The 24586-nt window shown below is 50.1% G+C and overlaps 6 protein-coding genes across 6 annotated transcripts; all 6 read right to left on the bottom strand.

The window, feature by feature from the left end:
• Positions 1–398: 398 nt before the first annotated feature.
• Positions 399–6203, bottom strand: GGI43DRAFT_420937 (DHS-like NAD/FAD-binding domain-containing protein; the record flags this gene model as incomplete). The annotated part of the gene is made up of 3 exons (XM_083207877.1): positions 399–3140; positions 3201–3326; positions 4446–6203. The coding sequence occupies 3 exons, from the start codon at positions 6201–6203 to the stop codon at positions 399–401; spliced, it is 4626 nt and encodes a 1541-aa protein (XP_083064372.1).
• Positions 6204–7523: 1320 nt separating this feature from the next.
• Positions 7524–8803, bottom strand: GGI43DRAFT_255577 (uncharacterized protein). Its single transcript, XM_083200889.1, has one exon. The coding sequence runs from the start codon at positions 8511–8513 to the stop codon at positions 7857–7859; it is 657 nt and encodes a 218-aa protein (XP_083064371.1). The 5' UTR covers positions 8514–8803; the 3' UTR covers positions 7524–7856.
• A 2550-nt stretch (positions 8804–11353) lies between these two features.
• GGI43DRAFT_255484 (Whi5 domain-containing protein) lies at positions 11354–13665 on the bottom strand. Its single transcript, XM_083200888.1, has 2 exons — positions 12527–13665; positions 11354–12465 (listed from the first exon to the last, which is right to left on the bottom strand). Exons 1-2 carry the CDS (start codon positions 13106–13108, stop codon positions 11461–11463), a joined length of 1587 nt encoding a protein of 528 aa, XP_083064370.1. The 5' UTR covers positions 13109–13665; the 3' UTR covers positions 11354–11460.
• A 984-nt stretch (positions 13666–14649) lies between these two features.
• Positions 14650–16827, bottom strand: GGI43DRAFT_396857 (putative zinc finger motif, C2HC5-type-domain-containing protein). Its single transcript, XM_083205030.1, has one exon. The coding sequence runs from the start codon at positions 16618–16620 to the stop codon at positions 14959–14961; it is 1662 nt and encodes a 553-aa protein (XP_083064369.1). The 5' UTR covers positions 16621–16827; the 3' UTR covers positions 14650–14958.
• Positions 16828–17132: 305 nt separating this feature from the next.
• GGI43DRAFT_396856 (ion-transporting P-type ATPase SPF1) lies at positions 17133–21611 on the bottom strand. The gene is made up of 3 exons (XM_083205029.1): positions 21024–21611; positions 17913–20956; positions 17133–17855 (listed from the first exon to the last, which is right to left on the bottom strand). The coding sequence occupies exons 1-3, from the start codon at positions 21378–21380 to the stop codon at positions 17306–17308; spliced, it is 3951 nt and encodes a 1316-aa protein (XP_083064368.1). The 5' UTR covers positions 21381–21611; the 3' UTR covers positions 17133–17305.
• A 367-nt stretch (positions 21612–21978) lies between these two features.
• Positions 21979–24127, bottom strand: GGI43DRAFT_255276 (uncharacterized protein). Its single transcript, XM_083200887.1, has 3 exons — positions 23115–24127; positions 22577–23036; positions 21979–22501 (listed from the first exon to the last, which is right to left on the bottom strand). The coding sequence occupies exons 1-3, from the start codon at positions 23924–23926 to the stop codon at positions 22016–22018; spliced, it is 1758 nt and encodes a 585-aa protein (XP_083064367.1). The 5' UTR covers positions 23927–24127; the 3' UTR covers positions 21979–22015.
• Between the last annotated feature and the right edge of the window lie 459 nt (positions 24128–24586).

The following is a 24586-nucleotide window of genomic DNA, read 5'->3' as shown; positions in this document are numbered from 1 at the left end:
CATTGTAGCCGATATGGATTTGTCCACCCTATTTATACTCTTTAAGAGAAGAAAGTAACGCATGAATCACGCCGAGCGTTGTCTAATCCCTAAACGATTCGTAACTGAAATGCGTGCCCGATGGACAAAACAATAAGAAAAAAAAAGGCATAGTCCCGATATTCCCAGCGCTGTCGTATTAAAACATTATGACCACCAACACCCGTGTAAATGCTCATCATATATGCGACTCTCTATAATACCTTCCTCCCTTGTTCAAGGCGTCTATCAAGGCATAATTCTCCACCAAAGAAATAAGTGATATTAAATGAAAAAAGAAGGGAAACAGAGAAAGGAAAAGGAAGAAAAGGCGCGCCCTTGAAGAAGGCGCATATCCACATCGTCTCTTTTTCATCCTTCTATTTCCTGCAATCCCAACTGGCCGCCCAGTCCGCCAAATCAGAAAGCCCATTGCCAGGAACAGCATGAGCAACCTGTGTCACCATAGGGCTGTTTGTTTTGAGGCCCGCCAACGCCAGTGCCGCGTTTGCTTCTGCTTGCGCCTTCGTTTCGATCTGTGCTGGGCGAAATCTTTTAGACATGCGACGCTTGGTGTGTTTACCTTCGCCAGGGTTCAACTCTAGAGCTTTCCACTGGGGTGGGTTTTCCAACAACGTCACCAGCGGGTCTTGAATATAGAATGCCTCTGGCATTGCAAATGCCGTTCCCGTTCGTAGATTTACCGAAATCGAGGCTAGAGCGTCCTCTGCAGATCCTTCAGATCCAACCGACGGCGTAAATGTAGCTGCTGGCTCGGGCAGTGGACGTAGCGGGGGCAGTGTCTTCTTGTCCTCCTCTGGGCCTTTATACAGGCTGTCCAAAGCGGCGCGCTTCTTCCCAACCGCAGGGAACACAAATTCTTCTCCGTCAATCATCTTCCTCTTCCTAATACGGGGATTTGATTTGACAGAGTGTAGAATAGAGCTAAACTCTTCCACTGTGTTGACAGACGGGGGTTGGGCAGGTGTCTCGGGCACCTCTTGTTTGGCGTCTTCCGCGGGCTTCTTTGTCCGGCCATGATTTGGATTTAATGTCGATGGTGTCCTCTTTGGCCTATCCATAATTCCAGGTGCTGACCTACGCGAACGTCTAGGCTTTGCTTTTGGCGTGCTGACAGGTGGAGGATCCATAACGGAAGCTTCAGGGACGACTTCGACGGGAGCCGGAAGCTCAGGGGTGGCAGTAATGACTGCCGTGGTCCGATGCAATGGCGGCAGAGGCAGTGGTAGAGGAATTGGTAAAGAAGAGGAAGGTGGAGGTGGTGGTGAACCCGTGATTCTTCGCAGCTCTTTTAAGATTTTCAACGTGCAGTACGCGCCATTCACTTTGGTATCCCGCAAAGCGACAGGATTCTGAGCGGGAGGCTTCTTCTTCTCCTCTTTATTCTCTTCACCGGCTCCTCCTACTTCACGCTTTTTCCTGACCTTTGGCGGCTCTGGGTCTTGCCAAAGTTTTGGTATGCGAACTTGGAGATCGGCCACCCAAGCATCACAATCCCATTGGATCCAGTAGTCGATAATGTCGCCCCAGGAGCTCTCTGACGGCTTGGTGAAATTGACAAATACCACTTTGCCACCCTTGCTGTGCACAGTCTTTGCAAACTCCCTGACCATAACCTTAAGGCCGTGGACCCGCAGACTCGTCCCAAGGATCAGGAGCATGTCCGGATATAAAGCAAGATCATGCGTCACGATGGGGCTAATAAGATGGGCGTTTGGGTGTTCCTCACCGTAGAGCACAATGTCGGGACGCAGCTTGCCCACGCCCAACGCACGCTTGCCCCTTTCCTGGCGAGCCTCCGTGGCACCAACGCAGTGAGGACATTCAGGCTGTTGGCCAGAAAGCGTCTCCACTTCGCGGTCATCGTCGTCCCAAGAGCAAACTTGTCCGCAAAGGAAACATCGTAGAAGGTGAAGAGAGCCGTGTAGGAAGACACACTCCACACCAGACCGTAGCGCTGGCGCCTCCTTTCTTGGGATTGGCTTGGGTTGATCTGGCGGTGTAGTAGTTTCGTCTTCCGTCTTACCAATGGGCTGGGATGGTGTGAGGCTGGTCTGTGATTGCTGCTCTGGTGCATTTGTCGGTGTCTCGCTTGGTGATTGGCTGCTAGAGGTAGCAGCATCGCCGCTGTTCTCACCGCTGGATACTTCTTCAACCATCTTATTGAGTTGTGCGGCGTTTGCTGTTGACTTGCGTGAGAAGCGACCTCTACTGCCCGGCCCGGCCAGAAGCGACGTCGACAGGCCAACCTTTTCCTCGATTTGGTCAATGTTTTGCGTGTAGCATCGTACGAGCTTGCCACGATCCCTCAGATGGCTGATGAATTTATGCGAGCTTGTAGGCTCGGCCTCTCGGACCTTTTGCCTCAGTGATGTCGCGAACTGGTAAAACACCGAGGTTCTCGTAGGATCTGACCATATCGAGGCGTCAAAGAGGTCCTTGCCCTTCATATTAGGCAGAGAAGTCCTCCCCATGTTGGACGTTTGAGAGGCGGAAATAGGATTCGGCAAATCCTGGGACTCATCTACTTCAGACGGCGTGGTGCTGCTTCGGCGACTCATATCTTCATCTGAAGGAGAGGAGGGGTGGAAGGGGTCGAAGAGAACTGGCGGAGGCGAAGAGAGAGGGGACGAAACAAGCTTGTGAGAGGTGTCGATGATATGTTTGCCATTTTGGGCTCGCAGTGATGATGGAGTAAGTATGAAAGCTTCCCTCGGAGGGGAGGATGGAGGAGATGTCGTCAGTTGCGGCGCGGGGAGAAGCGCAGGCTTTGGATGTGAAGTGATTGAATGGCTTTCGTTTAACGCGTCGGGACCTGAAGCGGGCCCGGTTTGTTGTGTATCGGTGTCCTTGCTGGACGCCAGAGCTTCGGATTCTGCGCGCGCTTTGATGTCTTCTCTCAGCTGTTGAGCAACTTCGTCCATATCTGGAGAAGGCTCCCGCGATATACTCCTCCTACGTTTCGCCGAGTCATCTTCTTCCACGCCGGCGTCGGCGCCAGTACCATCTGTCCGGGAGCGCTCGACCGATCGTGTATGTTGGTTCGCGGCGTCGAATTGAGCTTGAATAAGGGAATACAGTCCATTCTCGGAGCGGAAATCCTGAATCAGCAGTCAGTATACGCCAGATATGAAGCACATCTGCCGAGTCGATTGACGAACCGGAATGCCAGAATTGGTACTGATTCCAGCGCCAGTCACAACAACAACCTTTCGCGCCTTGAACAGCGCGTTGGCAACATCTTGAAGCAGATCGTGAGACTCCGGCTCGACGTGTTGCGTAGGCATCTTGAGAGAATGGGCAAGGCCAGCCGCCAGTACGGGAGATACCGAAGAAGAAGGTAGAGATGCGACCGTTGATGTTTACGGTGGCCCGGCAAACAGAGACAACGGGTGATAAGTAACAGAAATGGGAAAAGAAGGTTTCAGAGTATCGCACGCCCGCTGACTTCAAGGCGGTCGAGCAATCAAGCTCGGCGCCGCGTTCTGGTGGCTGAAAGTAACTTGCTTTCTCGAAAAACTTAGGATTCTATCAAGTTGATCCAGCAAACAGCCTGAATCGGCATCGTGACAAATGGAAGATGCAAAAGTGCGGAGAGTAGAAAACGGTAGTGCGATATCCCTGCCGCTGGGCCGAACCGGACCGTAAGCGTGATGCCGCTGCGAGAAATGGCTCCAGCTTCTCTTTTGGGCGGCTACCAATAATCTGATATGGATGTAAAGTCGTATTGACCGAGGAGGATTCGTATGGCGCGCGATAGCTTTACGTGGATGTGCCGTCCGGGGCGAAAAAGCTTAGGAGAAATGGGCGACGGTGCGGAATGCGATCAATGTGTGGCCGTAAAAAACCGGGGAGAAGAGAGGGAGCAGCCGAAACAGAACAATTCACTGGCGAGAAAAACAAAAGCGCTGGCCGGCCCATGCAAGAGAAGAAACGCGCGAATCTGAGGTCAAGCTGAGCCCCGGTCGATGTCGGTGAGAAGCATCTGACGCGCGAGCGATGGTGTCGCGGGTTTGGCCCACTACACTGTTGTCAGTCGCCAATGGCGGCTTAGCGGCGCGGCCTTAGTGGCCTGCCACAGGCCCATCGGCGGCTCTGGAGCGGCCCTGGAGCGCGTGGCCAGCGGACTCGGCCAGCGGACTCGGCCAGCGACCCTCAGCGGGTCGGCTGGTCTAGATTTAGCGATTTAGCGCTGGGCGCTGCGCACCATTGCCGGCGATGGAGCAGCTCGGCCGGTGCCTGGCGCTCTGGAGCTCTACTGCGGCTAGGACAGGTACGCATCCGACTTGGAGTACACACCATCTTCATTCTTTATCTTGACATGTCAAATATGGCTCTCTTTCTTATTATGTCGGTCAAACAAAACACTATAAAAACTACCCATTCTATTATATCTCGGACAGAACCTTCAGCAGCTTATCAAACTCCTTCGGCACACCAAGCCCGGTGATGGCATCCCAACCCACGGCCGCCGGCCATCCTCCTGGCCTCGTTCCATTGACGATGCAAGAGGCGCTCTGCCCCGACGTGATGTCCTGGAGAACAGACCTGACATTGTCCGAATAAAGAATCTCGTTGAGGTACCCCAGAGGCGTCTTACCAGCACGCAGCCTGGCGTCGTTGATCAAGGCAATGAGGGAGGCGAATAAAGGAGTACTGGCGCTGGTGCCTTGCAGATAATGCGTCGTGCCTCCAGCGATGGCCATGAAATCGGTACCGACTGCAGCGACATCGGGGATGGCGCGCATCAACGGGTTATAAAGTCCATCTAAGTGCCCATTCAGAGCCTTGGTATAGTTCGTCACCGCAGCTTCTTGCCACGCCGGCCGAGCGAAGTACTGAGAGAATCCGCCAGTGCTGAAACTGGCGCCTCTGGGCGGTTCAAGAGTGTTATCCACGGCGCCGACAGAAGTCACCCAGGGACAAGTGGGAGGGAACGTCGCCATGGCGACTGGCCGGTGTGTGCCGTCGTTGGTGATACAGCTGGAGTCTCGGCCTCCTCGAGAGCCGCCGTCGCCAGACGCGAAGATGACGGAGGTTCCACGGGCGGTGAGCATGCCGAACAAGTTGCATACGCGCTCTGCATAATCACGAGGGACCGTCAACTCATCATCTGAGTATGAGAGAGACAGTACGTGAGGAACCTGGCCGTTGGGCTTGTCGAGAAGATTTAAAATAAATTCCAGGTAGGGCTCGTTATCGTCATCCTCTCCTATGATTGCAGTCCCATTGTCATTCAACTTGACTCCTCGTCCTCCGGTGAGATAGTATGTGACATTTGTAGGAAAGCCAATAGACACAGCATAATCAACATCCAGGGCAGCTTCTGAGCCGGACTCGGATAGGTTTTGCGAATTTACACCTCCATTAATCAACTCAACTTTGATGGAGCGGCCAGTTTTGGCGACTTCAGGCGCAGACGTGTTGAGAAACTGCTGCAAGTCCTGTAGATTGGCATTTTCCTCGAGGAAACCAGCCACGCCAAAAATGACTGGCGAGATATTGTTCTCTGGGGAATATGTAATGTTGTAGAGCTTGGTAAGGCACGCGGGAACGACACCGCCGGCACAAAACGCCTCGTTTTGCTCGTTTTGCTCGTTTTGTGGATATTGTACGGCCTTGGACGCAGATACTGCTGGTACAGTCATGACCCGATCCCTATGGCGAGCCGACATGAAGTTGGCTAAGGGATGGATAAAGCTGATGGCGTCAGCAATATCGTCAGGAACCGTATATCTGGTAGTACGAAGCACAGGCTTTCTCCCCTCGAATGAAAAACGGCTCAGCTTCATATTCAGCAAGGGCTCGGCTTTGGCAACGGTCGTTCTGACGTGAATGAAGTCGTTCTTGACAGTACCAGACAAGCCGTTCTGAGAGAGCCAATGCAGCACATCGTCAATGTCCTTTTGCGCCGGAGCTTGCAGTTCACGGATTTCATCCAAAGACAGACGGTTGCCGTTGACTGCCATCTTGGACTCCAAGTTGGCGATATTGGGCTGCCGCAAAGCGATTGACATGCGTATGTGGCGCGAAGGGTTCACGACCTCGTTCAACTTTGTCCATCCTGTCGGGACAGTCAAGACTTGCTCAAGATGCTTCCCGCAAGCGCCGAGGCCCGCGAAGAGCGAGAGCTGCGCTGCCCATAGCAATGCCGACGACCTCATGGTGTGCTGAAACCGGTGCTGGATGAAGGAGTAAAGAGAGAGAGACTTCTCGAGAGTCTACAGGTGGCGCTGCTTAGACTTTATGGAACCGACATAATGCCCCTTCTTCTCGCCTTTTCTAGGGAGAGGCGGAAGGACAGCCCGTCAACCACGGCGCGTGCGCCGTTATGTGAGACGACCACAAGGGTAGGTCGGGATCCGAACCATGCTCGCCAAGAGGGTGACTTTGTGATAATACAGTTAGCACTCCCGAACTGCGTCATCATAGTCCAATCCCCTCCCGCATTCGCAAACAATCCGAGGGATCTTTTGATATTACGTATAGCCATTAACAGTATTACGAGATGCAGATAGATATGAGTAGCGTGCACAAAGCACGGTCGAGTAACACCCGGTGCTCCATTTTGGCGGGATAACTCGCATCGGCGGCCGGTAGCAAACACGCGATGTAACCCTAAGCGTTCGAGCCATTAAACTATGATAATATGCTTCTTTTTCAAAAGTCCTAAAATGGAACGCTGCTTGTCGAAAGTTCCTTAGCCACTGGGGAACAAGAGATAGTCTAATTCCGAGCTGCCAACCTGGGTTACGCACGCCGATGCCGCGATGATTCAAGCAAAAACGAAGCTAGTAGTTCTCATGCCCGGACATGCAATTCCTGTCCCCAAGGAGGGAGGGAGATCGGCAGGTCCCGACATTAAGAGTCGGCGCATCTGCCGTGGAATTTCCTTATTCGGCGTGGATGATTCATGAGCCGAGATGAAATGAAATGTGGATTTGCGGGGAGGGCTGCCATGAAAGAGGAAAGGAGAGACAAGGAAAATGAATGAGAGAGAGAAGAAAAGGACAGAAAACGTATGTGTATGAGAAAGAGGATCAATATTAAGCTTCGTTTCTCATCTGGCCGAATTTCTGGGTATTGGTGTCCTTTTATTGAAGCAGCTATCGAAACTTCATTCCAAAAGACCGTACCGTAGCTCTCTTTCATACCAACCCAGTAGACAATAGTACTAGTATTCGAAAGTGGCCACTTTCAGCTATGGGAGCTACGGATAAGACAATAGCCGACCCTTTTCCACACCGTCTTATAATCCTATCAAGATGTCTTTGGTTCCTAGCTAGCTTCTAAGACAAACAGGGCTACAAGCCACGGCTTGGTAGGAGGTAGAGTCCCACGAAAAGGAGGTTGGACTTGGGGGTTAAGACGTCAATCCTGTCATAAAAGTTCTTCTCACTTATTTGCAAGTTTTAATTGCGGCATGAAGTGGCGATCGGCGCGTCGAACAAGGTACTATCGTCAATTGAACCAGGATATCAAAAAATAGCGCCGCCAACTGGCTGCTGCTCAAAATTTCAAGTCAATTAAGAAATTGTGCGTATGCTAAATCCATTTCCAATGTGTCCAAAACGCCCTGTGTTTGCCTTTCCAGTAGTGGTGGTAATATTTGAGTATTTGATGTTGGCGATAACCAAGTTTGCCTCCTTTTAAGAGCTCCAGGAATGAGGCAGAAGCGTCAAACTATATAACGACCCCTAGCCCTCAATCGTATCATTAGGTTCTTGGGTCTCATTAAGCACAGTGTTAAAGCCCAAGTGTCTCTATATAGGCAGTGCATTATCGAATTTTGTTCAACGATTAGATATTCATCCTCCTCACCGGCGCATAGGTGAGTCGTCTCGCGGCGGCTTGATATAATCTGTAATGCGCTGACCAAACGTCCTCATAGAAGGCTGTGATTTCAGCTTTTTCAAGCCAGCTGCTGATGCGGATGAAGGTACAGATGGTGAGTAGCGCCCATCGGTACGGCCTCCATTAGACGAAGAATAGTAACCGCTGTCGCGATATTGGCTTCGCGCATGCACGGCATTGGCGGCCTGGCGAAGGCGCTCATCGTTTTGAGCGGTGGTCATAAAATCGGCGAAGTCCGTGGTACTGGACTCGGGACCAGTATGGACATATAAGTGGCCTGCCGCTAGCTTACTGAGAGGTGAGCTAGCGTAGACGTCGATTACTGAATCTTTGCTCGGTCGTCTCTCAACCTTTCGTCTGAGCTGTTCATGCGGTGCGGTTGCGGTTCTCGAGAAGCCAGAGGCTGCATTCCGGGGGACATAAGCGCTCTTTTTTGTGAGATTATTTTGAGATTCATGGGTGGTATCATCCTCTCCGTCGTAATTTGCGCTGGTTCTGGACCAGAAACGATCCCGAAATGAAGGCTGAGGGCGTAGATGTGATGAAGGCGAAGCTGTGGCGGGTCGTACGGCCGAAAGATTTCCAGTGTTCGCCCGCAGAGGAGGTCGAGGCTGATCCATTATGGCAGAATGTTTCAGGTATAAAAAAAATGCTATATGTGTTATGCTGAGGCTTGATGCTGAATGAGACAGAGCATTCAATCAGTCGTTGATATTTTGTAAGGGCGTGTTGTAGCGTTGCAACAATTGAGTATTAAAGAGAGTACTGGTGTTGAAGACAAAAATGCTGATGTTGTAGCGGATGATGTTAATGATGAATAATAAAACAAGTAGAAGAATGAGAATAAAATAAAGATAAAAAAAGAAGAGAAAGAAGAAGAAGTGAGAGAAAAGAGGCAAAGATGTTGCGCAAGCGGGTGTCTTCAACTCGTGTCGCTGGAAAGCCTAGCCAATTAAAAGATATTCGCCGTCCTGCTCTGCTCAGCCTACGTAAGATCAGAAAGCAGGCCGTGGGAAAAGCGGGTGATCACAACCTTCTTGTATATTAGAATACTTGCTGTGGTGGAGTTCTTCATTGCCCCTTGTCGGTCGATCGTCAGAAGCTACTGCTAGCTAGTGAAAACCTTTGACTGCTGTCATGATGATAGGCGGCGAGAGGAGCGAGAGAGCGGTGTCTAAAAGGCAATAATCGGAGGCTAACATGTCCAGCCGCACTAAGACCTACACCATACATGCATCCAAAGACACCTGTCTCTGGCACTTGGGCAAAGAGTTGTGTAAGAGAGAGGCTATATTACATGCGTGTCTTGGACAAGTCTGCCTGTCTAACGTGTTGTTCATCCATCCACTTTCCAGTTTTGGCGGATTGGGAAGATAGATTAGACTGAGTCAAGCCACATCCGCACCCTACCGACGGTCGGAACTAACTGGGCATCAACGAGTGATGATGGCAGCGGTAATAATGGGCTGTCTCGGAACGGATCACGGGCGCGGGTTTGATGAGTGGCTGTAAATCAGGATCCATTCGATGAGCCGCTAATAAATCAATGTCTTATTAGGGCTGGCACATGCGCATCATCCTACAGCGTTCATAGGCCTCTGCTTGCGCATGCGGCGAAGTTGAAAAAATGATAGATGATAAGGTGGCATATTAATTTTCCACCTTCTCATGCCGCGTATGCCGACTTTCAACTTTCACGGCTAGGCCGCTTCAATAGTTGCACATAACGCAACAGCTTGTTGTGCTGAAGATAGGGAATGATGTTTTCAGCGATTGAGTGGACTGAAGAGATTGGGCCATATTTCAGTAGTCTGGAAGAAGCTGACGTCTAGTGCGGCCCTAGGTTGAAGAAGCGCCATAAGAGGTGAAACTATAGCTCACGATCGCCAAATACTCATTTTGTTGGCGCCCGGCTAGTCCCTTCTCTATTTCAGCTGGATAAGCTACTGCCGGCTTAATACCAGAGTTGTTCTAGCAAGCGGGGAGAAGTAGACATTTTTCGGTTTTGGTGCCACCTCAGGGTATTTTCTGGACAATAGCATGGATGCTAACACACACACGAGAGCATGTCTGCCCAAAACTAAGCAGTCAAGCTATTTGCTAAATGAGAAGGGTGTCCTCTCGTCGATGCTTGGCGATGGAAGCTTGATCTGGCGGCCTGATCTTGACAGCTCCCGTACCCAACGCAAAGCTACCTCTCTTCATCAATATCAATACACTAATTTCCGGGCAAGATTGTACGTACGAATGGCTGTTTTCTTACACCTCAAGAGATAAACCGTGGGTGTATCGAGGCGGCGAAGGATACGGATCAATCAAGTCTCGTTCGTCAAGTGAGTATAAATTGAACCTTGAGTGGTCTCATTTGAGTAGTGTTTTTGCATATACCTTGCATATACCTTGCATATACTTTGCAGAGGTGAAAAAGTAAAAAATGGGGGATCTGGTGAAGAGACGTGGAAGAGCTGGGTTATCAAAGGCTTATCAAGCGCGTGAGCTCTTTCCTCCGCATAATTAGGCACTACCTTTGGAAACCGGACTTCAGCTAAAAGAGAATTCTAATAATAGAAATACACACAGATGAATGTTTATGTATTTGTATCAAGACTTTTCTTACGTATTCGTCTGCCTTTATATATGCCAGTGGAAGCTATTTACTGACGGACGAAGAGATAGCCTTTTCAAGACGCTACCGTTGTCATTTCTAGAAATTCTACATATCACACAGCTCAATTGTTCACTAACCACGGTCTAAGAACTTGAAGCTATGTTGAGCAGCTCGAAACAAGTAATCGTAGCTTTCATGACTGGAAAAGTCCTCTGGTAGCACCAAATTCATCACTTCTCAAGTAAACTCTCTACACTCTGGAGATACAGCCAGAAAATGATTCTCTTTGGCTGCCCAATAAGAAGTACTCCACAAGTTTCCGATACATGCTATCGAAAAAAGTCCATAACCCAACAGATAGTGCACGTAATTCATGCTTATAACAGCCTGCTTAGAAAAAGAGCTCTCCAGCGGGCGAGACATTCCAACAATTTTATTTACGACAAAGAGCTCCGATCTCAGGACATCGCCTTGAGATGTATCGCCCAGGGGTATATGGCCTAGAAATGCATCGTGATACGAATAACTCTGGCGCTAGAGCGGTGGCCCTATCGGAGCCGCCGGATTCACCGAGCGCTGCCGAACTCTCTCACTGGCCTCGTATTCAAAACAAGGTTCAAAGAATGGCCTGGCAGCATCAGCCGTGAACGGCGCGGCAGAGATATGCTGAATCGTAACCAATTGAGTATTGATAAAGGCCATAGATACCGGAGCAAAAATACTGTTGCTGAATCGTAGTTAACCATGGCACTACTAGTGTAGCGTATCGGCTATATGTTTAACTACCAGCCAGTCTGTCAGTCGTTGGCGAGAATCTAGCACTGGCCTTTTTTTTGCATAAAGCGTCTCGCCCGGCGATTCAACATCAGTGTCGCTACAGGTATTTTTCCCGAGTGCCTAAAATGGCACAATGTAGAGGGATAAAGAATGAAGAGGATCAGTAATCTGATTCAACTGGTTCAACCGCGGACACCCATCATGCCAGCCACCTCATTCCTCAAGCGAGGAATCTGGATTTCCTCATCATCAGAAGAGTCAGCTGCCTCGGCACTGGCTCGGTCAAGCATCCTCTCAATATCTTCATCTCGTAGGACTTTCCTAGCAGTAGCATGGCCAGCACCAAGTCCAGTAGGGAGCGAAAGAGCTCCCCTCAAGTGACTATTTGTCCCCTTGATACGCCTTTTTGGCGTAGCACCATTGGGATTGTAGTATGCGTGCTGCGGTGAATCCACATCCATAGGAGATCCCGGATGGACTAGCCCTGGAGACCTATCAAATCCGGCTCTTCGATTGAGATTCGACGGTCTATGAGCAGGAAGACCCTTCCTAGGTGCACTGGGCAATGCATGTCTTGCAACACTACTCCTGAAGGCACCAACTTGAGGATTTGGAGAGGCCGAGGGTGAAAAGGTATGCTTCAGATTGGCCGAGTTATTAGGACTGCTCATAAAAAGCAATGCCTCCATGGCATCTTGCTCCCTAACATTCTGATGAGACGGGAATAGAATTGGATCGGTCATGCGTGCAGGCTGAGACAAGGACTGATGGGAATCAACGACCATTGGCTGAGCAGGAGTGTGAGGAGAAGCTGAATGGGAGTGGGAGAGCATGGTTGGGGTATATCGAGGGCTTGAGTTACGGCGCGGGTTGGAGCGCGCAGCATTGAGAGAAGGCTGAATAGTCGCCGGAGGAGCAAGGGAAGGCTTATTTGACATCAAGTTGGGGGAATCAGATTTTCGGCGAATGGCGGATTGCTGAGCGCGATGCACTTGAGCAGACGCCGTGGTAACATCCAGACGGGGGCTCGTGGAAGAGCTATGTCGTCGGATAGTGGAAGAGCCAGAAGTAGGTGAGGCGGCTTGGGAGGCGGCCATTGATTCAACTTCTTCGATAGAGTGGCCTTGCCAGCCGAAATTGACCTTGACCATGGCGTAAGAAAGACGAGTCTTGAGCTCGGCAGACAGCTAGAAATACAGTCAGTTTACCACCCATGTGCTCTAATACGTTATGAATTGTCCCACGTACCTCTCCTATTGTGCTGCCGGTGGATGTGACGCTGACGGCGCTCAGGTTCCTGGCATGGCCATGACCGCGGCCTTTGATAGGGCTCATATTCACCATGCCGGCCTTGACCTCGCCATCCGCCATGCGTTTCCTAGACACACCAGCGGTCGTGCCAATCGATATTCTGTCTCGGGCGGCTGCAAGGGTGGAGAGCTGCAGCAAGTGGTCGGTCTTGTCGGTAGCAGGAGCCGAATGTTGTCCAAGATATCCTGCAATGCCATTGTCTGTCACGCTGCTGATGTCGCTCGCGGGAGGCGTCACAGCATGAGCGGAAGAGCTGGTGACGTGGGATTCCTGGGAGTTGGTGACGGTCAGAGGAATGCTGAGAGCGGAGCCGAGGCCACTGGCGTCAAGGGCGTCTGATTGTTGCGATTGTTTCGGTGACGAGGAGCCGCGGGGTGACTCCTCCACGACCTCAGTCTGGGACGACGAGGACGCTGTATCGCCAGCTATTTCGGTCGTGGCGGACATGGAGGAGGCGGCGATGGGCGACTGTCGGCCAAGCGGCGAGCGGGAGTCGACGCCGTCCATGGTCGGAGGCATGTCGCGCGGATTGCTGAGCGAGCGCGACAACCCACTGCGTGTGTTACGTGCGAGGTCCGGGTTGGCGTTTAATGGGGTCTTATCCAGGCGACCAGCGGCAGCGACAAAAGGGCGCGTCGGCGCGTCTCGATACGGGCGTGGGCTCTAGCAAACAAGGCTCGCGGCCAAAAAGCAGCGGCTTCTGTATCCAATCCTTCGAGCTGATGGCGTGTGTTGAAGCAAAAGAGCAAGTGCCTGGTGGGCTATCGGGACAGAAGAAGTTCTGGTTTGTGTGTGTGGGTTACGCGCGGTCCAGTCGCGACGGATGCGGGAGGGACGGGCAAGGACGGGATCCCCCCAAAAAGTCCCCAAAGAGGCCCCCGATAGGTGCCAAACAGCGCTAAACTCCAGCGCTTTCACTGTTCCCATGGGCGCTCCAGGGATCCAATTCCAATGGATCGACCTTGGCTTTTTTTTCCTTTCAATGGCAGCAATATTTAGCATTAAGCGCTGCGCCCTTCAAATTCACAACAAGAGGCTGAAACTTAGCCATCAAAGGCCTCATCACCTCTGAAATCTACCCTCTGAGTCCGTCCAGTGGCATTCGCCATCACATCGCTCAGCGGACCTACCTCACTGAGGCTAGGCGCGAAGCCATCACCACAGTTGCCAGAGTGCCAGAGCATCACGCGCACTAAAACAGCAGCGCTAAGCAGGTGGATTTTAGTGGATCCAACGCCTTGTAGAAGTATACTCGTAGATTTGGCGCCTTGGAAAAAAAATTGTTTGGCAAAAGCTGCCCAACCTTGATGGACTTTATGTCGTGTAAGAGAAACAGAAGGTGTAGAAGAGAAGAACTCATAATAAAGATGGAAAGCCTGCTTGGTTTATAATGTTCCCCTAGCGTTGGGCTTTCTCCCTTCGTTTCTTTTTTGCAAAATCTTCAGCGCTCGCTAAGACGCAACAGCACCTGCAGCCGCTCACATCATCATACCTAGGTGCATATTAACAGGAAAAGAGGAGGCAAAAAGGCACCGTTTCGAATTCCCTCTCGTCTCCCTCACCTGCCCACTAAGATGCAACCCTCTAGTGGGTTGCGCATTTTCCCGCAGAGCTCAGAAAAGCCTCAAACGGCATGCATTGTCAGGGTTCGCCGTTAGCCACCACCTTTTGGCCGTTGCGTTGTGGGACAAGCTGCACGAACGAGGATTTTTTTGGCTGTCCTCGCGCGCTCCCCGCCCCAAAAAAACCCCGCGAGCAACAAGTGAGACTGGGGGGGTTTTTCCTCCCCCTTGAGATGGGATGCCTATCCAGAATTCAGCTGGGAGGCAAAGTGGCTCCAGTCGACTAGGTACTATTTTTTTTTCTGCCTCTCGTCTTGGCGATTTTTTTGTTTTTTAAACTTTGCTGCCGGCGTTAGCGAATCAAGAGGCGACGACGCTCCGCAATGGCGTAGGCTGTACCCAGCAGAAGCCTCTTTTTTACACTTCATGAACTTGAGAAATTCTTCAATGACACGAAATCACGTGAATGACGCGACACGTCTTAGTATCTTAGTCAGCAGCCTAAAACCTCACCCAATGACTCGGCCCGCGGCTCTCACGGTTATTATTAGCATGGCATAGTGGGCGATGGGTAAGGGTTATTCATGCTGCAGTTTAAGCACGTGCGTGATCTATCAAGCGATCTGGAATACTCCTTGCTGCGTGATGTATTAGATGCTGTTAGGCCAAATATGCGAGTGTTGGCTCCAGCTTCTCTTCCTTGAGACATGAGCTTAAGTATTCCTGTTTGAAAGGTAGACGCATGCTAATTGCTTTATACTACCTACTAACCTATTTATTCCTGTTACTCTATGAATACTGCATCAATCATCCACGCTCAGGCTCATCTCCGCCAACGCCCTGGGACCCATATGCCCCGCCATCTAGAATGACGCCCTCGTTATCGTCTAGATCATCTTGAACCCTTCTCCATCCTTTATTGCGGCTGCCTCTTCCTTCTGCCTCGCTCCCTTTCCCCTTGGCATCGTAAATAGGCCGCACGGCCGCTCCGAGAAGTGGATTTGTGCTGAACGCTCCGCCGGCATTCCTGTTTCCAGATGTCTCCTGAAGAACGGTCGTATCCTCGGGTTCATCGTCTTCTTCTGGTGTTACTGGCCGTTCGATTGGAGCAACCGTCTTCACAACTCTACGGCCGGAGAGGTCAATGCTGATCACCTGCTGTCGCTTTTCGTATTCGGGCCGTGCGTTCCATTCCATCTCACGCATGATTTTCTGCTGTCTTTTCAGCTCCTTTGCTCGCTCCTCGGGCGTTGCCCACATGCTGCCCGTTCCACTCATTGCACCCGATACATCAAAGTCTGATGCCTCATCTCTCACAGTTGTTCGCTTTGCGTTTTGTGCCTGGAAATTGAGCAGCTTATCTCTATGCTCTCGTGCCTTGACCGCTGCTTCAGATAATGATGGAGCGTCGCCGTCCAAGCCCCGAGGAGGCGTAAATGGTGCAGGTGTTTTAGCCACGTCTGCTCTGCGATGAGCTGCCGCATTGGCCGCCATCTTTTCCCTTCCACGTTCGTCTTTAAGCTCCCTGACCATGGCCTGGATTTCATCTGAACTTAGTAACGGTGTCCCGCAAAAGGTACACGGACCCAGCCCTTCTTTCAGGCAGATGACTTTTCCACATGATAGACAGTTTGGTGCGGCTGCTTGAATGGGGTGCCTCGTTGCTACGCAATTACATCTTCTCGATTTCGTATCCTTCTCCAGCGTTGGATTTGTCGTAATTTCCAGAGACCGAATAGCAGCATCTAGGTCTGCCAATGCTGTAGACTGGCCTGCCATTGGCACGCCTCCTGATATTGAGACTTTTGTGACATTTCCGCTGTTTGCTGGCTTTGGCGTAGATGTGCGAGACACGGGTGTAGATTTGGGTTTTGACTTCTTTGACAGGCCATCAGATATGAGGTAACCACTTGCTGCAGAAGTATTTTGCTTCGGTGCTGGCGCTTCGACCTTGACAGGCTGCGCCTTCACTGGGGTAGGTTCCTTGATAGAGGGTCTTGCTGGTGAATTCCCTCTTGATGGAAGATTGCTATTGGGAGCACTGGATCGCTGGGATATGTATTCCAGATCAGAATCCTTTTTATTATATGCCTTTCCAGAAGGGCCGGCATAATTGTCGACCTTTCGAGCTTCCAGTTCATGCAGCGGCGCCTTCTTCTTCTTAGCCTGCCTTGTATGCTTCGGCACTGCCTCTATTGTTTCGGCAGCAGCGGGTTTCTGAGCTTTGGGCTGAGCCTTGGAAGAGGATGTAGCTGAAGGGGTCGTAGCAGCCGGAGGTTTAGGGGCTGTAGGATCTTTTCGGCGAGCGTTGAATGTAGATATAAAGTCGATTACGGGAGGCGAGTCGCCCAGTAAATTGCTAAAGTGCGTTACGGCTTCGGGCTTGGACAGGGTTGAGGCATAGTCGAGAACCTGCTGCAGCTCATCATCCGGCAGCGGGAGCAGGCGAGAGAGCTGGTGGATGGACATTGCGGCAGCAGTCGCAGCATGCGTTGAGTTGGTGAAGCTTGGTGGGATTAATTCTTAGGCCGGGAAGTAGCGTCACTGAAAGCGCTGGAGGGGCCAACAGCTCCAAGCTGGCTTATCAGCGCCTACTTATCTGGAAAGCTAGATGAGTCATGCCGAAAGTAGAAATTACGCTGCTCAAGGCCTTTGACAAATGAAATCCAAAAGCACGACAAAGTGATGCAAAGTTCTATAGCATTCAATTTCAAGAGGGGGAAAAAAATTATAATAAACGTCACTCGTTGGCTTCATTGTTGTGTTGGCACCTGCATTGCATTACATTGCATTGGATTACAAGATTGGCCAGTGGGAGCCAGTGGCAGCTCTTTAGTAATAGCACTTATAACTCATGAGATGGCCGTATTGAACAAAATGAACCATTAATACTGGCAGAATGACGATAATATTTTCTCAAACTCTGTTTGTCTATTTCCATCTCTTCCTGATCATTACGTATTTGCCAGTATCCGGTAACATTGAAAGAGGAAACTCTATTATATTCAATATTTAACATTGTCTACGTTGCCCGTTATAAATTATGAGCATCTAAGAACATTATTCAGCTTCCAGCTCTATAATTATACCTCTTCATCTTGCTAAACGATTTTTGCCGCCTCGCCGTCCAAAAGGAACCCAAGAAGAAAGGAAATTATGACCCTGAAGCCGGCTGCTGACGGCCGGAAGCCCATGCCTCAATCTTCCTCTTGCGCTCCTCGACTCTCCTCTCGAATTCAGCCACCTTTTCCAATCGCTCCTTCTCTTCTTCTGCGGCCTTCTTCTTTTCAACCTCCTTCTTGCGCTCAGCCTCACGCTTGAGCTGCTCGGGTCGGCGCTCGGCAATATCGCGCGGGCGGTAGTCGCTGAAACCCTTCTTCAGAACAATCTCAATGACCCAGCATAGAGCGTAGTCGAGAACCATTACTGTAGTCATCTTGGTCTTGAATTCTTCAGTAAATGGCACAAGCTTCATTTGCTCATTGATTTCAGGCATAAGTTCCAGGGCGCAGACAAATGCGAGACCAGAAACGCCAACAATTCCATAGAACATGGCCCTGTTCTCACGAATACCCTCACGGAATGGTCGACCCTGGTAGTTGATGGCAAAGGTAGAAATCTGCTGAATGAGTTGGAGCAAGTAAACCGCAGAGTTGAGCAGCGACGGGGCAAATTCTGCTTCCAGATCAATGTCTCCTGAGCGTCTATAGCAAAGTCAGTAAATTATGAGACCCACGCGAAATGAGATGCTTGGCACTTACGGGTCAATCTTATCGCACAATCGAGCGATATAGATGAGGGTGACGATGTGAACGGCGAACTGGCCGAGGATAGATCCAATGATGTAGACGTTGAAGATGTTTGGTTGAGGTCGCTCTTTGCTGAGTCCTTCCACAACTCGAGCTCTCGAAATGCTCAGGAAGCAAACAGACATGAGCATTCCACTGATAGTATATTGAGTGTCACCAAATTTGATACCCTCGAGATACAGGACAGACAGAGAGTAAGCGCTGATAAGGCAGTTCAATGCGAGAATCTTGTACATCTGGATCGTGGCAACAAGTGTGCAACGGCCTTGACGAATAATATTAGGGATAGCAATAACGTCGCGAAGCTTCGAGGTGAAGGGCGCGGCAACGGAGGCATCGCCCAGTTTCAAAGTCGGAGGCTCATCATCACCCATCTCAGCTTCCATCATGCTAGTTGTCAGCCTATCGGCCAAGGTAGCGGCCTTCTTGTTGACGTCCTGTTGGCGGTTATTTAAGAGGTTCTGGGCACCAGGAGAGGTAATGGTCTCCACGGGATGGCCATGCTGCTTGATGTATTCCTCGGGTGTAATCTTCTTTCTGGAAGCCTCACGCTCGATGGCCTTTTGATAGTTGGGATTGGTAGGTCCAGGGGGGTAGAGGTGAGCAATAAGGACGGGAACAGGAGGCGAAGGCTGGTTGAACCGGTTCATGAGCTCGCACTGCTTCTGATACATTTCCTTGAGCTTAGTGTTGCGAGCGTGTTCCGCAATGCGAGTCAAATCTTCCTTGGTACCGTTGAGGAGCGCAACACCAATATGAGCCTGTTTCAGGGCACCGACATCGTTGGTGCCGTCACCAGCCATCAAGGTATAGTAGCCCATATCCTTCAGGCCGAGGAGAATATCCTCCTTCTGCTTTGGCGATACACGAGCGTAGACCCAAGTATGGCGGAGAAGGTCGCGCCATCCAGCCTGATCTTTGAACTTGGCAAGAGCGTATCCAGTAACACAAATATCCTTGTTCTTCAGAATCTCGGGATCAATGGGCTTAGAAGGATCGACATGAATGCTGACTTTATCGTCAACACTCTTCCAAATAAGCTTCTCGCCGCCGGCATTATCCTCAGGGGCATCCAGAATAAGAACATCACGATCAACAATTTCGACTTCGCGAGCGACATGGACAGCGGTAAGAGGGTTGTCACCAGTGATCATAACAACACGGTGGCTACTCTCGTTAAGCATCTGCACAGCCTCTTTAGCATCTTCTTTGAGAGGGCAGTGAAGGACCAAAAAGCCAGCAAATGTGAGATCAGCTTCGACCTTCTCTCGCTTCAAGTCATTGATTTTGCTTGCACCCAACTCGGAATCAATGGAAAGCTGTTTGTATGCCAGTGCGAGAACTCGGGATCCCTTGCGTGTAAAGAATTTGTAAGTCTCCTCATAATCGGCGGGCACCTCGACCAGCATCTTCTGAATTGTCTCTGGAGCACCCTTGACGCCGGCAAATGTACCTTTGATCTTTTGGCCGGTCCTTGTGTGAACACCATTGACAAACGCGATAGAACTCTGACGCTTGAGAGCTGAGGAGAATTGGAAGCGGCGCTTGATATGAACGTTACCCTGAGTAGAACCAGCCTTGGGAGTGCTTGAAAGAACATCGTTACGGCCAAGGCCCCAGCCAAGAGAAGTAAGAGTGGCCTTCTCCATGGGGTCTCCCACAACATCGCCTTCATCCAGTCGTACCAAAGCATGGGCAGTAGCAAGAACCAGTTGGGTCTCCAGGCTAGCTTGTTTTACATCAATAATGGTAGAGTGAGCGCCGTCGCCCTCCCGCTTGTCCTCAACATCGGAATGGTTCAGGCCCAATCCGGCGATACCTTCGACGACCAAGTCTTCGCCGGTAAGCGTTCCTGTCTTATCGAAGCAGGCGATGTCAATACGTCCAGCGTAGGGAATTCTGAATGGCTCAGTACAGAAGATGGCTAATTTTGAAAGGGCTGCCAAACTAGTGTTGACCGCGAGACTAAGTTCCATAGGCAACTCTGGAGGCACAACACTGGTAACGATCAAAACGCAGTCTAGCAAGAGCTTCGAACGTTTGCGGTCCCTTCGCACACCTTCATCCCAGACGTACCACGAGGCCGCAATCGCAAAGATAAGAAGGAACAGAATGAACAAGAGGGCCTCAAAGTTGTTCGCGGACACGCGCTCAGTCGAGTAAATCATAGTTCGGACCAAGCTACCTTGTGAAGTTTCGAAACCAGTCTTGATAACAACAGCCAAGGCTCCATTGTCAGGAGCAGGAGGGACACCGGAAGCCAACTTGGGCTTCTCTTGGTCAGGATTGCCGTGAGTAATTTGGAGGATTTTGGTGCCGCCCCAAAGGAAAGCATTCTTATCAAGTCCTTCGGGTTCAAGCAGAGCATCAGCTGGGCGCAGCTGGACTGAATCCTTGAGCAAGGGGGTACTCTCTCCGGAAAGCATAGCCTCGTTAACAATCGCAGTACCCTCAACCAAAATCATATCACACGCGACACCGCTATCCTCTTTCGTTCGACCAACAGACACGAGGTCTCCAGGCAACAGTGCATCGCTCTGAATCTCAGTCCACTTGCCGAGGCGGTAAACCCAGACATCGTAAGGCTTGATGCTCATTCCACGGAACTCGTTCAGGGTGCGCTGGCGCTGCCAGACAACAGTACTCTCGAATGCGACAAGCATGAAAAGAGTGAACAGCGAGTAGTACCAGTATTCGTCAAGCATCCACAGTCCAACACAGAAGATCTGGAAGACAAAGAAAGGCGCAACAGCGTGCTCTTTGAAGAGTTCGGTAAATGTCGGGACAGGAATGTCGAAAGTGTTTGTGCCATAGTGTTGCTCGATGCGGGTCAGCTCGGACTGCTTGTCGATGCCTCTGCATGTCTGGAACTGGCCAATGGTGGGCTTGGGTTCGGCGTCGATAGCATAGAGGAGGCAGCTGAAGGACTTGGTATCCGGATCGTAGAGGAATCGGCGTTTCTGGAACAGGAATGAGAGATTGGTCTTGCCACCAACCTATAAAGAGCAGTTGCGTTAGCTGCCGAAAAGGATTCAAATCTTGGAAACAGTCAATGAGACGTACCTTATCTCGCACCAGCTTGCAGATTTCTCCAGAGCCGGCGTTAGCGACAGGAATAACTTTGATCAACTGGGCATCTTGGACATCTTGAGCCTTGCTTGCGGTGAATCGCGCATCGAGAGCCACGCTCCAGTGCGTGCTCAGCCAAACAAGAGACTGGGCCGTGATGATGGCTCCGCACCACACAAACGTCCATTCCGAGCCGCCAATGTGCTTCTCGTAGAGATCCTCGGAGAGATAGTATCGAAGGAAGATGGGCCAGACAATGGCGAAGGGCCAGATGTAGGTATGGAAGTGGAATGGCAGCGGACGAAGCAGCTCCGCATGCTTAATCTGCGGATTATCCACGAGGGCTGCCATGGCAGGCAGACTGCAGGTGGGCAGTGCCTCCTAGAGGAGATGAAGAGGCGATACAAGCGAGCGGTTAGAAATGCAAACGTCGTCTTTCTTCAATCATCCAAGAAGAAAGCAAAACAGCAGACGAAAGGTCTGCCAGACGGAGCTCGTCGGCGGAGTTGAAGGAATCCAAGCGATCTGTACTTTTCATAGCGGGCATTTCGTGGCGAGACATTGGCCGCCAGTGCCTTAGTCAGCTATCGCGATAAGGACGGGTATCCGCACGTCATTCCCTCCCCGCCTAGAAAAGGACTACTTCGTATGAGTTCGAATGGCTTCTAAGGCGATTCTGAAAAAAAAAATTGAGGCCAGTATATAACGAGGGTCTATAAATAGAAAACAATTACTATCTATTTAGAAATGTTAGTGTGTGTAACTTTCTTGATATATCAGGTTGCTGATATACCGTCAGCTTGTACATCTCAGTTGTCAGAGTTAGTTGCCAGAGTTGATGACTACCTAGTACCTATACTACGGCAAGAATTAAAACAGGCGAAGCAACGCGATCATTCAAACCATCTCTAATCATCACTGGAATCTCTCTACAACAAATATTTTAACCTCAAACTAAAACATTATTTATTAAAAAGATTGCAGGCTCATAAGCCATTCCAAAGGGCATTGCTACTAAGCAGCTCCTCTATATCAATTAGTCCACCTAGACCCAAGCCCAAGCCTTCTAATTCAGCATTGTGAGCACCTGCTTCGGCTGCATAGTCGAGAATTTGCTCCAAAATCGTACCACTACCCTCTTCTTGATCCATATCCACTTCTGTTTCATTTGATATTCTGTCAACACTCCTTGGAATAATCCTGCTTGGCGATTGTAATAGGGCATCTGCTGCCTTTAATCGTATCATGTCGTATAATCGCTTATCATATGTCAAGAATGGTGAAATTATCTGGTACAAAGCATGTAGAAAGTCAGCTGGGCCGCATTTCCAGCTCTCTCTCTGCGGCGTAGAATATGATTCGCGGCGAGAGTTGTGAGTGTCGGGCAATGAAGGATGGTTGTAGGTGTAGGTACTGGTAGTACACAGAATTACATCTGCTAGCGTGTTTGTAATTTCAAAAGACTTAATCAGCTATATCTACATTAGTTTGGTGTTGTTACAACGATATGATAGGTATATAGTTTAGGTAGATAAGATGTCGCTTACCTGATCTCTTCCTAATGAAATCAAATGTTCCTTCGAACTTATGGTGATAGAGGCAAGGAATTCTTGAGCTATCTGAGATGGAAATAAGAAAGTCATTGAATCATGATCAGCGTAGGACGACAATAGACTTTGAGACATGGCTTGTTGCCAAATGAGAATTCGCATCCAATGCCTTGTAATAGTATAATCCGCCCGCTGCACTAAATCATATTCGGAAAGTTTGGGGGCAATCATTTTCAAAGATTGTTGGACTGTTACGAGGCGATACTTTTCAGAGTGGGACTGAGCTGTTTCGCGCATATAGCGAGCGGTACGGTAGAAGAAGGCATCAAACGCCACAAACAACGTGGCAAGCTCAATTAGTCCCTTTCCATACTTATCAAAATCATCCAAATTGGCTGAAGGTATCTGGATTGTATCGAGTATGGAGATGGGAAGATCATGTTGGATAGCATAGCCCCTTTATGTTCATTTTAGAGCATTAGCTATTTTGCTTCTCCGAACGGATATAGAGATTAATCATGTCAAAGTTATTTACCTTTCGCTAACCCACAAGAGAATATATACTAGGCGTCTCTGAGTAGTTGCAGATGTTTGGTTATCAGTAAGACCATTTGTGAGTTGGCCAGATTCACATTCTATTCGATCTAGACGGAGAAGTCGAGCGATGGAGATGCCTTCTTGCAGGAAGATCATGGAAGCATTTCTGTTATCAGCTTTTGCATGATATACATGGAGAAAGAAGGACGTGAGAGCCCCTTCCACCGATGGATACTCTCGATAATTCGTTAGGGCGCGAAGGCGATTACACTGCTTCTCCAAATATTCACTAGTGATATGGGGAGGCATATCCTCCATCTCAGTAAGGTTCAGCTGAGCCATAGTGGCTGAACACAGAGCCAATGCCATGATGTAGACATCATCAATGTACGGCAAGCTCGGCAAGCTCGCTAAAGTGTTTGTTTCAACCTCCTCAAGCCTAGCAAGAAGATCCGAGACATGGAGGACTGGCCAGACCGGATACATCCGAGAACTGTAGCATTCGATGATCGGTTTGAGTATTGAAAGAGCTAGCCTTTCTGTGTTCAAACGAACCGAGCTCTCTGCCGCAATCCCTGATGAATCCGAATTCGGGTAATTGCTTGCAAAACGGAGCAGTCTATGCTCCTCGGCCCTCCATTTCCAATTGCATTGCTGCGTGAGCTTTGACGTCTTTGGACCGCGCTTCAGCACCGGCCTTGAGTAAGTACAATCAAGCGGAGGTTGTGCGTCAAGGCATTTGCGGCATGGGCGGCCATTATCGCACCGCGTTTTGCGCTGAACACAGCAATCGCATGACCTCTTGGCCATCAGAGGTTGAGCGAATATGATGAGCAAATTCCGAAAAGGATCACTGGCCCCGGGGTAAGGACGGGAAGTACCGCACTGGCCGGGCAAACGGCGGAAGTTATTTTAGCCTCAACGATGGAGAGAAAGAGGTTGTCGACTTCCGCCTTGAGCCGAGTGCGTCAGACTTAACTCCTCATACAGACTTATGTATGAAAAAGGAGATAGGTGTGAGCCTTGCGCCGCTACCCCACGCACGGCTATCGAGCGGGGGACGGTTAGCGGAATAAGCGGGAGGATAGCGGGAGGTGATGCGGGACGATAAGCTGGAGATAAAGCGGGAGGAATTTGCGACGATCAGCAAAAAACAGGCTCTTCTGGTTGTGATGCCGTGATGCCGTGATGCCAAAGTAACCCATTGCAACCACAAGGTGGTGACCAGTTTCACTCTTGGAACCTTGATTTCAAAACTTACAACCGCTTTTGACAATGCAGTGATGCAGATTGAATCGACTCTAGGTAGGTTGATCCTATATAAGTTACATGACTCTAGACTTGGTTAGATAAGGCTATGCTCCATGGCTGTTAGTGGAGCGCTTCACTGGAGTACTCGGCACTCTCTAAACTGTGCTTAAAGCGATAACACTAGTGGGAGAACTGGAACTTTGCCATACGCCTTGGCTT

Source organism: Trichoderma evansii (assembly GCF_050947405.1).
Source record: "Trichoderma evansii strain SZMC 28006 chromosome Unknown GGI43scaffold_3, whole genome shotgun sequence".
Lineage (NCBI taxonomy): Eukaryota > Fungi > Ascomycota > Sordariomycetes > Hypocreales > Hypocreaceae > Trichoderma > Trichoderma evansii.
Note: the sequence above shows the minus strand (reverse complement) of the source record. Positions and strands in the feature narration are given on the sequence as shown.